General features: G+C 35.2%; 1 protein-coding gene across 2 annotated transcripts in view; it reads left to right on the top strand.

Annotated features, from left to right (window-relative positions):
* The window catches only part of LOC577484 (protein sel-1 homolog 1), a 38,468-nt gene extending 34,639 nt beyond the window's left edge, over positions 1-3,829 (top strand). For both annotated transcript variants that reach the window (XM_003727108.3, XM_030998371.1), the window contains exon 18: positions 2,727-3,829. In XM_003727108.3, coding sequence (XP_003727156.2) covers positions 2,727-2,861 — 135 coding nt within the window. In that variant the 3' untranslated portion in view covers positions 2,862-3,829. The remainder of the gene's footprint in view (positions 1-2,726) is intronic.
* The last annotated feature ends 9,433 nt before the right edge of the window (positions 3,830-13,262 follow it).

Here is a 13,262-nt window from a genome sequence, read left to right as displayed (position 1 = left end):
TTTAGAGCTGTGACTCTGCAATATATTTTAGTTCATCTTACAGTTTTCATAAATTTAGGTCTGTGTCATTTCATTACTGGAGGTATGCTATTAGAGAGATGAACTCTGAAGGATTTATGTAAACTTGCAGAAGAAACACATTTGCAAAAGTCCAGTCACCACAACATACAAAGAACTTACAATTAACCCTGTTTTTGCTAATTGGTAGCCATGTTTTATTAAATCTTATTACTCATTTTGAATATATTTTGCATTATCTTGATTTACCTTGATTTACCTTGATTTTTACCTTGATGTTGGGCTTCAAGTATAATTACTATATGCCCCTCAGCAGCAGGATTAAGATCTGTGTCTACTGGGGATTGTTGGAGCAGCGGACAATACAATAGCACAGAAACATTTCATTTGGGTTGAACATGTCATATTGAGCTCTCCATGCTTTATCTAGGTTGGATTTGAACTAGTTTAAGGATGGGCTTTTAATGACATAAGCTGGAAGCGCATTCCATAGATTGACGACTCGCTGTGAGAACGATCCCATTCGGATGGAAGTGAAAGCTCTAACTTTGATAGTTTGATAGTTTAAAGCTGTGGCCACATGTTCTGTCATTCTAAGGGCTTAGAAAGAACTGGTTAGGGTCACCGCGGTCAATCCTTTAGAAAAAGTCTAGATGTTTGTATCATATCGGCTCTGTGACGACGGTACGCAAGTGTGGGCAACTTCAAACGTCTTAGCCCGTCAGAATACTCCAATTCAAGAATAGATGGAAGAATTGTAGTCATCTTGCAATGCACTCTCCCCAGCTTTTATCATATTTAGATATGAACTCATTGGATTTAAAGTAATGAGTCAAAAGTCACAGGTTGTCCAGCAATAAATGAATCTATGTCATTTCATTAGTACTCGTGTGATAATGTGATTTCTATATTCCTACATATTCCATTGCCCATTTTCCTTCCGTACAAGTTGCTTATACCATTTATGATCAGACAATTTTTCTGTTATTGAAGAACTCATGTCAATATTTTTGCAATATTGAATAAAGATGATTCTATCATAGAAAAAAAATTTGTGATGGAACACTCCCACGTATTATGTATACTACCTATCTCCCTACAACATAAACCATGTTTTTTCGGTCACACGCTGTCTAGAAAGCTTGAAGTATCTGTTATTATAACTTTTGTTCAATATGTACAGTGTTTCTTGCAAACTTGTTTGTGATCATTATGAAAGCAAGATCAAAGAAGGCCGAAAGTCAAGAAAAACTTTCTGGATCTGAATGATGATTTATGTTCTTTTTAATTTACCTGTATGCTTTCTAATGGTAAATGGCCATATGGAAGATGGACTTCTAACATGAGTGAATGATTAACAGTACCCATTAACAAGAAGAGGGTGGAAAACACCTCCTGACTTGCGTAAGCCATCATGTGTTCGTTTAAATGCTTCCCGATGAGCGATTAACCAAATAGGCTGTCACTTTTAGTTTTCTTTTCCTGGATGATGCCTGCAAAGTAGTTTCAATTAAAGCACATCTGTTCTCTTCATCTCCCCTATGTAAAAAGAAAAAAACATTTCATCTCGCGACATATTTTAATAATTTACATTAGAAATTATTTCATGGTGCCCAATATTAACTTTCTTGTCTGTCCATATACTCTAGAAAAAATGTCAACTCTGTTTGTTGTAGATTTGGCACATAGCATCGAGAGAAAAAAAGTCAAAACCCTCACAATAACTCTTCAACTCAGGAATGTAGAAGAATTGTCAATTATTTATGCAAACAAGCAGCTAATGTAGCGTTGTTTCATGTAATAAGATATAAAATTAGCTTTTAATGGACTACCATTTGAAATGGGATATGAAATCAAAAACATTTAAGGCCGTGTGACAGGAATCCAGGTTGCCTTAGCCTTGATTCAGAGGGGAACTCGCCTTGGCCTTCTATCCAGCCCCTGCCAAGTCATTTACATTTATATGAAATAATCTGTGCTTTACCCAGGCAAGAATATCGGTCACCCTTTACCTCCGAGGGCATAACAGAATAGCCCACGTAACACTTCTCCACATGCAAATCACTGTAATGTGTGTCAAGATGCCGATGGCTACCGATCACTAATACCTCTCTATTGCTCTAGTTTTTTCGCCCCTCCAGGCCTAACGTACGAATTCTTCATGGTTGCTAATTAGTTTTCAATCAACAGATCATGCAGTTGATATATATATATTTGGTGTCTTGGATTGGGATCATAGAGAGAAAATAAGTTATTGATTCGATATGTCCTGCAGGCAGTTATCTATTTTTTGCCTTTGTGTTTGTGTAGTCAATGAATTCAATATACCAGAGCATACTCATAATTTTGAAGTATTTGAATGTCCACAACATGATCAGTCACTGTTCATACATGATACATGTAGAAGTGAAATTATGTAGACATAGGAACCCATGCTTCCTTTCCATTAATTTTCTTTCCAAGCATGTTTAGACTGAATTCATAAATGTCCTTGATTTTCATTTAATTTTCTTTATATCAAAACACTTTTTATTTTTCTGTGTACTTGAAATTTCCTCCATTTATTTGAGTCTTCTCCTCCAGAGCTCATCCTATGTTCTATCCAAGAATTATGAGAACTTGTTTCAAAAAGAGCATCACAAAGTTTCTGGTATATATATTTTATTTTGTATTTTTATTTTCTTGTCTTTTCTCTGTGTATCGTGCAGAACTCTGATGTCTTGAAGACGCTGGACATGGATGCATTCTTTGGGCAGTACTGGGATGTGTACATCATCACAGCTCTCTTAGGCCTCAACATCATGCTTGGGGTGTTGGTCTTGGCGAGGAGGCACTATGTGTAACAACCCCCCCCCCCCCCCCACCACCAAACCCCTTTCTTCTATCCCCTTCTCTATCATTGGGCAAAGAAGTACCTCTTGGTCATTACTGAAATGGGCATATCATAACAATTTATAAGGCCTCCACATCATGCTTGGGATGTAAGTCTCTGTAAGGAAGCTTTATGTGGAAAGTTATGACGCATTCACACATGATGGAACATTGTGGCATTTAAAAAAAAAAAATTGTAAGTTGAATAGCAAATTGGGATAAAACAAAGTAGCTGCATGCAAAAAGGTCCTTTGTGTACTCCTTATCAATTTTTTTGGGTATGCAGAAATGAGAAGCATTAAGCTAACATTGTTATAAACAAAAAAATGAATAAAAACAAAATGTTGCGGACAGCTTCATGTGTGCATGTGCCAAAATAGGTAACCCCCCCCCCCCCTTACCACACCCTTCATTGGCCAAGAAGTATTTCTTGGTTTTTAATGATATGTTCATATCCCTGAAACACCTATCGGCTTTACCACCATGCTATGTTATATGTGTAACTCTTCCCGCCCCCACAGATTACTTAGAAACACCCTTCAGTTTTAGTGAATGAAACCTGGGAAATAAATTGCTTTCTTTGATTAGAGTTAGAGGCTAGTTCTAGCGATGCCTACCTTACAGCTGCAATTAATCACAAGGTTAAACTTCAGGTTGTAAGGTTTGATTGCATGATCCCTTCTGTCTTGATGTTTAGTACAGAGTTTGATTTAAAAAGCATTTAGTTTTCCATTTTTAGGACTAGATTTTAGCCCTTTTTGTGTAGATTATGTATTTGTAGGTAGTGTATTTGTCTGAACTTTTTAAATAAAATGTTGCTCTGTAACCATGATCTATTTCAACAGTTTTAACTTTTGTTCCATGAAGGTTTGTTAATTTACCTATTTTCCCCAAAAAATTTGAGGATATTAGAAAGGTATACATTTGTTGATAGAGACAAGTTATCTCTCTATTGACTTTGTGTTCAAATCTGAGACCGCCACAGTGTTGTTATGTGGCAGTACAGTGGCACTTTATTTTGCATACATTTTGTCTGTATGACAAAGGTCGATAGTGGCGGCCCACTGTCTGTTCCGTTCGTTGTACACCATATTTATGTATCTGTCGTTTAAATTTTATGAATTGTTGTAAGTGTCTTGTTCAATTAAATGTGTTTTTTATGTCTTCATTTTCTTTGAATGCTATATGACCATGTTGGCATCAATCTTGACAAGAAGTATATCAGGATTCATCATCACTTTAGGTTGAAGATTCATGTTGTACATAAAATATGATTCTATTTGATTTTGTTTTGCTTCTGTTTTTGTTTTTTTCTTCAAAGTTGATTTATTATACTGTTTGATTGTTAGTCATACAAGAATTCCTAGAGAAATAAATATTTCTTGTAATTGATGTTTGTACATGTAGATTGGATATCAATAATCCACTAAAATGTAATATAAATAATATATAGTATGTGTACTGAAAACATGAATATATGGTTGATTTTTGTTTTTCATAACAAATGGTGCCTTAAATTTCATTTGTTTTTCATCAGCTCTGAATTGTAGACATGCATATGATTTGATTTAGTCTACACATAGAGAGTACTGCTAATTACTCCTTTATCTCGATTGGCGATTCATGCTTATCAGGTCTTAGTATATAAACATGTTGAATCTTCTCTAATTAATGATAAACTTCTTTTGTAAGATGATGAGTGTAGTTATTTTAGATAGAATTACAACAAGTCTTTGCTACTAAATCAAAGTTTAATTGATGATAAACTTCTTTTGTAAGATGATGAGGGTTGTATTTTAAATAGAATTACAACAAGTCTTTGCTACCAAAATCGAAGTTTAATTTAGAAAGAGATATTGAAAACATGATTTATAATAATGGCTGTCAAATGTATTTACATACATTGTAAAAGTGTATTATATTGAATATTTATATACCCTACAGGTGTAATGAAAGAATTTGATTTGGCAAAGGTGGTTCATCTGAAAGGTTTCCAGATATAATAATATAACAATTATAAATCTGTGACCTATCAAAGAATAGGTTTTATACTGGATACATATGCTCAGAAGTGTGTGGAAGAGTATGTACCACCCAAACCCCATAGCCTGAAATATACTGTATTTCATATCATCATTTCATTATTATACACGTACAAGTATAATATATATATATATTGTAATATGTTATATAATCTAGGAAAGAACAGATACAATTTGGGGAAAGCTGTAATTATCATGATTATTGTCAGTCTCTATTGTTAATTTAGATTCAGTTAAAAACAGAATTTTGAATGAGTTAGAGCTTGCTGATGGTATTGCTGTCTAATTCTAACTGGGAAAAAGAAGCAATAAAACATTATGCTTTCCAGCCGAACTGAACGCTAAAATGACTTGGATAATCAGATACAAGTGTCAGTTGATTTTGTATCATGCTCCGTGTTGTAAGTGGGTGGCGTTGGCACTTCTGTCCTTTCTATAATCAAAGAAATTAAGAAAATGTCACCTTGCTATCACAAATTGACATCAGGTAACAAGCATTACAAGTAGTTTTCTGGCATTACTGGCAAACCTTATCGACAATGCCATCAGGAGAACCTTGCCTTAGTGAGGTAAGTATGTTCTATAACTGATTGCGGAAGGGAAGGTCATTTAAAATAATTACTTCAGTAAGTTATGTCATAATTATAGTTATTGGTTATGATGGTTATCAAATAATTAGCAGAGGCCAGGAACACAAGGTGTCCACTTCAAGATCGCACTTAATTAACCCTTGAATGACTCTGAAGGAAGAATATGGATATTTCTAATATTTTCTAATGATCAATTATCTTGAGGTTTTTTTTTAAGTATCAAAATTGTAAAACGATAAGAAAAACAACTGGTAAATTTATATAGCCTATGTACTAAACATCAAACTCTTTGATTAATTCTGTGAAAGGAAAATAAAACTAAAAAGGCTAAACTCTATTTTTATTTGTTTTAGTTCTGGAAGGTTTTTGAACTGTGTATTTCACCGTTAATGGTAGTATACCTGTACTAGGTCAAAAAATTCATTTTCATGTCGTGTAGCGGTCAGGTCGATTATACATCCTAAACAGCCTGCCCTTGATAATGTGATATATTACTATCAGGGGTTTTATTCCTGCGAATGCTTTTATCGTATTAATCAAGTCTCATTTAGTTGATATAGGCTGTTAGTTGATCGTATAGACCGAATGAATATAGCCATGCCTGTATTGTGTAGGGGATATTCTCTGTAGTCTTTATAGATGATGACTAATATACCTTACAAAGATGCTTGTATTATATCGTGAATGAGGAGACCTTTGAACAAATGTAAACAATTGGTGTACATGATTATATTGCGTGTCTGGGAAAATTAATAAGAGAAATAAATACTTGAATGTTACTTAAGAACTGGTTTTAAGATATTGTTTTTTATTTTGTTGTGATACTGTGCTTCATATAGTTATATTAAAATATGCGTTTATTGTACATGTATCTAGTCTAGTAGCAATCAAAGTATCTCTTGACAAATGGAATTGACACAGGGAATTATATTTCATATCAAGCTTTTTCTACTCAATGTGATGATATGGGCTTTACCCAATTATCAAGATTAATTAAAAATGCTAAATCTTATATCTTATCTTCTGTAGCTTAATGCTATCAGACATTTCAATCATCTGGATCAAACGGTAAAAATTATAATATTGTGCAGAATACAATAGACGTTTAAACAAAATCCTGAGTTGGGTTGAAAAGAAATTAGGAGTGAAATACCTCTTTAGTTTAAATCATTTAGGATGACCCAATGAGTAGGTTCAATTGCTGTAATTCGTAATCGCTTCAGGTAGACATTTAAATATTCCCAAGTTTTACGTCTTGCAAAATTATTTTGGCAGGCATGTTTCAAGTTTCAATTTTTATTGCTGATGCTATTCGTGACTGCAGATTTAATGGCCGACTTGTAGGCTTATTGAAAACCAGTTCGAAATCAACTGGTTTCATATCGGCACAGAAATTTCACATCAATCAATTTAAATTCAGAAAAGGTTAATAATATTGTTTGTCTGGGATGAAGCTATTACAAAATGTAGGAATGTAGGATACATGACACATCTATGAATCCTTTTTTGTCCATTGTCAATATTCATGGAGTATCTTCACGCCTTGCCTGAAAGTGTTTGAAACGCTGCATTTTGATCGTTACCTCTCCCCTAAGGATATTTTAGATTACATTTATATTACTGGAATAGCTTGGAGTAACTCATGTTTCCCCGAAAATGTGGCCTACAGGAGGGGGTAAGTACGGTGGCACGGGCGCATCCACCCCCCCCCCCCCCACTACGCTGATAGAAAAAGTAGGGGAAGGTAGATGGCAAAATAGATAACATGTTTAAAAGGGGGCACGGGCCTCCCCTTTTAATCCACCACTAGTCAACAAACGATGTATAGCCCTGCCCGGTGATGCCATGTCCCAACATTGATTAATCTCCAATATCAATCTTTCTGTCACATCGAAGAGGTAAAGCAAGAACATTAATGCCAGTAAGCGATATCTCATCCTCCATGAAATAGCCCTGCAGCAACATAGTTACGAAATATGATAGACAGCGTATTAGTTTCACCATCCTTGCCTGTCATGTTCAATATACAACTTCCCTACGTACGTGATGAGAATAAATGGACTATACATCTTCAATAACGCATCGTTGGTCCAGTGATAGGGTGGGGAGGGGGCACTGATGTTGAGAGGGGCCACTAGTCTTACTAGACGAATGAAATGCGACATAACAAGCCCGTCGAGTGGGTTGAGGGTGTGGAAAGGGGTGCACTCATCTTATATTTACTATTTTGTTGCTTTCTCTCTCCCCTCCCCCTCCCTTCTTCCCTCTTTTCTCCCTGCCCCCTCTCTCGCTGTTTTTATTTACATTCAATCGGAGGCACACGCCCCTTTTCCGTCTGTAGTTCGCCACTAAAGATCAACACAAGATCATTAGATGACGATAGTTGTAACCAAATCTTTGTGAAATCTCTGCACGGAGACCTAGCTACTGAACCCCGCAGAAAACGTTATAAAATGTTGACTAACCTCAGTCCTTGAACAATTCATTTTTGCACAACAATTTTTTTTCATCAAAGAAAGCGAGTACAGTCTTTCAATCAACTCATTGACCAAGATAGTAAGTTCAAAAGTTTATTTTTCTAAGTTGTAAAAAAGGAATTTTCCACATTTTCCTATTGAACTGTAACAATCGTAACTTATACTCTTTGAATGTTTGAATCTCACACACGGAAACGAATTATATATTTAAAATTCCCACGTGATAGCATTATTACTATGTTTCATTTTTGTTAAAGAGTAATGGGATTACAAATATATTCAAAAACAAGGCAGTGGCAAAGTATGGCACCCCTATTTTCTTCAACCTCGTCTCATCCAATGCAAGTTCACTGAACGAAACAAACATAAGCAAGGGGATTGCCCCAGTATGTCTCTCCGGGGTTGATGTTGACTATCTTTAAAATCCTTAGGGGATCCCTGATGCATCACTTCTGTACACGGTGCGTATTAGTAATTACCACAAGTTGACACACGGAACGGTTTAAATATGTATATGTCGTCACATCCTTTAGCTTTCTAACGATAGAAATATCTTGGGAATAAAGGAGATTATGAAAGTCGTCCTGTCTTTTTATGGATACTACCTCGAGTTTAGACACCTTTTTATGCACTGCTTTCCATCCACAACAACTTCTAATTGATGGGGGGTGAGTCTTTCCTCCTTAGCAGACCTCATCAAATTTATTATCTTTAATTCCGGTGTGCATGAGTGACATATAAGGGACCTGTAGCTTTAATCGAAGCTATAATGCTAAGTCATACCTTTCTATTTATTTTGTCCATCATGATATTTTAGTTTCTATACATTCCCTTAATTCTATTTTAGCTATCCAACTTTCAGTTTGTCTGGCTCCTGTCACATCCTCTGAAACAACTTGTTCCTGCAAAATGTCCTCCTATAGGTATAAAATCAAGCTGCTTTTTGTTTAGTAAAGTAATAATATTGAGGAGTTCTCCTGAAAATCCATTGTATATTATCGCATGTCGGTAAGATAGGGTTTTTAAGGTCAGACTGCGAATTCATTCTTCATTACGTAAGATGATGACATGGACGTAACAAAAGTTATTTTGATTTTCAACGGTTTTTCTAATATTTTAATGTATTTAATCAATGATGTATCAAAATGATTTGTCAGTGCCAACAACCTCGGAACAAACAAAGCGTTATTTGGGGACAGATTTTAAGGGGTTGACGGAGAAAGAATAGTTACGCCCTGGATTCGTCTTTATTAGGCTTTGTGTATCACAACTGTTCTAATAATTCCGATTTCTATTAAATTATTCAGGTAATCATTTTATCAAAATAGACACATTTTTTGACATTTTGCAGGTTCAAAGGGGAGAAGAAAGTTGGTCAATATTGCAAAGACTGGGCATAGAGTGACTAGTTTCGCGTCAGTAATCATGTTAGCCTCCAGGTAGGGAAATGACTTTTTTCATGGAGTACAATGATTCTAATCAACTGAAGGTTTTTAAGTAGATAAGATTGTTTGGATGAAGAATCCATTAATTCAAGGGAAATCCAACCTTGATAGAAAACTATTCTTAGACTAGAAGAACGCAGAAAAATCAAAGAAGCATACTGGCGAAAGGTTGATTGAAATCGGACATAAAAACGAGAAAGTTACGATATTTTAAAAGCTCCTCGAAATGACTGAATCGGTAATGTCTCTCTGATAAAGTGGCGGACAACAATTTGAGATTCGCCTAGCTATAATGATCTCATATTTTAAACATTCATAACTTTCTTTTTCTTATGACTTATTTTAAACTTTCGCCATTCTGTTTCTCTGGTTTTTCTGCTTTCTTACAAACTTATTATAAGGGTTGGACTGCCCCCTATCAGTAAAAAGTTAAATAAAGTTGAATAAAGCCATGAGAATCGAAGATTTGAAAATGATGTTTAGCAGTGATTACGTCATAGAATACACTCGCTTTCTTGATATTTCGTGCATTTTTAGATTTTTAGCCGTAAAACCAGTCTTAAGATAAAGGAAAGAATGCAATCATATTTGATATATCATTATCAGCAAGAACATGAGGCAACACAGCAATGCATTTAATAGGTAATCATGAACGCTGATATATTTACAGTTATTATGGTATGTCTTAACTCAAAAGAGTTTTGTGCTAACTTTGATTTATCTTCCCCGAATGTTCCATCCACCCCCATGACAACTTTTCATGCATACCTAATTACTGCATTCGATATTCTTGTTTTACAGTTAAAACATCGGGTTTTGAAGATAATGTGAACATAACATTTGCCCGTAGGGTTCCTATATGGGAAATATTTCCAATATAAAACTTTCCTATTGATGAATATTATTCCATTTTCATATTAAGAAGAAGAAAAAAACGTCCTAACACTCTCTATGTCTACCTTGCCTCTCTTTTCTCTGAATATTTCTACTGTGTATACATATTTGTGTCTTCTTACAACATTGTCTCAAATTAGGTATTGTCCGTGCCATTGTAGCCGGTAGAGAAAAACGTGTTAACATAGCCACTCAAAAGATTACTATCCATCTTTCTTTTTCTACCGTCCATGTAAACATACTACGCATCGCCCTCAAAGCCTCCTTGATCTCCCTCTCGCCCATGTTGGTCCGTTACAAAGAACTCCATTTCATCCATCCACTCACCAGGTTTGTCTCACAATCCAGCCGAGAAGTTGGGATTTAGACTGCGAACATTATAATAATCAGGTTGAGCTGAAGAAGATGCTTTCCCTAGTTTTAGGACATGACTCGTATTCGAATGCTCTTTGTCTCTCCGCCCTCGAGGGCCGCCGTTCTCCTCTCCTTCTTCCCAACCTTCAGTAATGTCTTACTTGACATTTGCCTGGATAATCGGTGATTGATTTCAGTATTAATCATGATTTGTTTCTGAGGGTGTTTCTTTGATATTTTATCTGAGACATGATTATTCATATATACCACAGTGATTATATATTCCAGGCCCCCTATGAGCTTCTTAAAAAATTGTATATTTTGTAAAGGAAGCAGACGATTTAAGTCATGATTACGTGGGTGGTTCCATGGGCGTTTGTGGGTGTGCGTATAATGGCGTAATGGCGTAAGGACTCTGTAAAGGTCTGAGAAAATCTCTTAAATCAAGATTACATATTCACACATAGTTTGCTCGCTCGCTTGGTTTTAAGCAAGCACGTCATGATTAACATTGTAATGAATACTCATAAAAATTGATTAAAAATTTGGGATATTTTGTAATTCTGATTTATTTCATAATGTGAAGTTTTGTAATTAGAATCATAGAAATATCTATAACAAATTATAATGGACACACATCTCTTAAATTAAGCAGGCAAAAAGATGTTAACATTTTTTTTTTGTGGTTGGTGTCATCGACCAGATAGACTGAAATCCATGAGAAATAACATTAAAAGGGATGTTTCAATTTACTTAGTTAGTGTAGTTATTATGATCTTTTGGATTGAGCTAAAAGAGTAGAGATATTGAGTAGACGAAACGATATTTATGAATGATTAAGAGAGAGACTAGGAGCCTGTTTCATACCCCGGCGCCTCAACCCCACCCCCTTGTCTTTTGTTTTCATCTCTTTCTCTCTCTCTCTCTCTCTCTCTCTTTCTATCTTTCTATCTTTCTTTCTCGTTATATATCTCTATCTCTCATTCTCCTGCTCTATTTTCATTGATTTCTTTTTACCCCTCTCTCTCTCAATTTCATTTTAAATCTACTTTACTCTCTCTCTCTCTCTCTCTCTGTCTCTCTCTCTCTCTTTATCTCCCTCCCTCTCTTTTTCTCTCGCTCTCTGTGTGTGTGTGTCTCTCTCTCTCTCTCTTTCTCTCTCTCTCTCTCTCCCTCCTGTCCCCTCCCCCTCTTTATATCTCTCATGGGACATAAATGTATGTTTTCATAATTTTGCATGCGCTTTCCAAATTAGGTAATATCCCAATTCACCGTTCATCCTTTTTTCTTGCAAATAGTGCTTATCGTGACGGATTATCTTTCTCACATGGATATACGTTCTAAAGAAAGAGATTTGTATTCCCCGTTTTTTGCTATGATTAGCCTTTGGAAACAAATACCTATTTAATGTAATTTTCATTAATTGAAGCATTTTTATCAAAGCAGTTTAATAGTTTCCCACTCATGAGGAAAAAATACATGGTTGAGCCCCAAATCTTACCTCCTTTATCTTGTAAATAATTCTAATAAGGCATCTATTTATCTTACTAATGATGGCAATTCCTTGCCTTGATGTATGGTAAATGTTCTGGAGCCGACAGGATTTCTTGTTGTTACCGAGAGTGAAATAAGTGGTTAACATTAAAATCGTTTCAAATTGGCAATCGAGAAAAGTGAGAGTTAGGAATATGAGACAGGGCAATGTGCTTATGGCCTAAATATGGAACTGTCAATCTTTTTCTAATTCCTCTCATTAAGATTATGCAATTGCTTGTTATTTGTATTCCAGAATTTACTCGTTTTTCATTATGCTCACCCGCATAATACACGAGCACAAGTGTGCGTGTGCATGAGGGTGGGTGAGCGTTATGTGCGTGTTTATATATACATGTGTATATACGTATACACATACACAAATGTACACGTATGTATACATAAAAGTGTATATCCATACATGAATATATTGAGAACAATGTTTTCTGTATATTAGTATTTATACTGTGATACATAATATATATTAAACAGTCCAAATTTTATTTCAAATAATCTCCTTGTTTTTCATATGCCCACCTCTATTTTACACAAGCAGATCTATTAAAATTATTAAAAACAAGGGGGTTTATTCTGAAGCAGGATAGGGTTAACCAAATCTAAAGCAATTGTCTAGTTATGCTTACAGGAATACTATGAAGTAGGTGAGTTGTACTATTGTTACGCCCTGGCATATTTTGAGCCCGCAGTGCATATTTTGTTTGGCATGACTATTTAAAGTTATCTATGTATATTATCTAAGCTATAAACAGGTAAAGTAAATTCATACTGAAGTTAAATGCAAGGATTTGTTAAGATCGGGAAGGTACGATGCTTTGTAAGAACATGTCTTCATATTTTATCCACATATGCATTTTTTACATGACCAGGATGTGTGGTAATCGTTTTTGGAAAGAGAGATCCATCGTGATATATCGAGTATCATCTCCCATCCTCTTTATTTTCACTGGAATATCAGTCTCCATCACTTTCTTCGTCTCGCTCTCGCATTATACTATATCACATTGGAGACGTAGCCTA

Source organism: Strongylocentrotus purpuratus, unplaced genomic scaffold (genome assembly GCF_000002235.5).
Source record: "Strongylocentrotus purpuratus isolate Spur 01 unplaced genomic scaffold, Spur_5.0 spur5_scaffold_5, whole genome shotgun sequence".
Classification (NCBI taxonomy): domain Eukaryota; kingdom Metazoa; phylum Echinodermata; class Echinoidea; order Camarodonta; family Strongylocentrotidae; genus Strongylocentrotus; species Strongylocentrotus purpuratus.
Note: the sequence above shows the minus strand (reverse complement) of the source record. Positions and strands in the feature narration are given on the sequence as shown.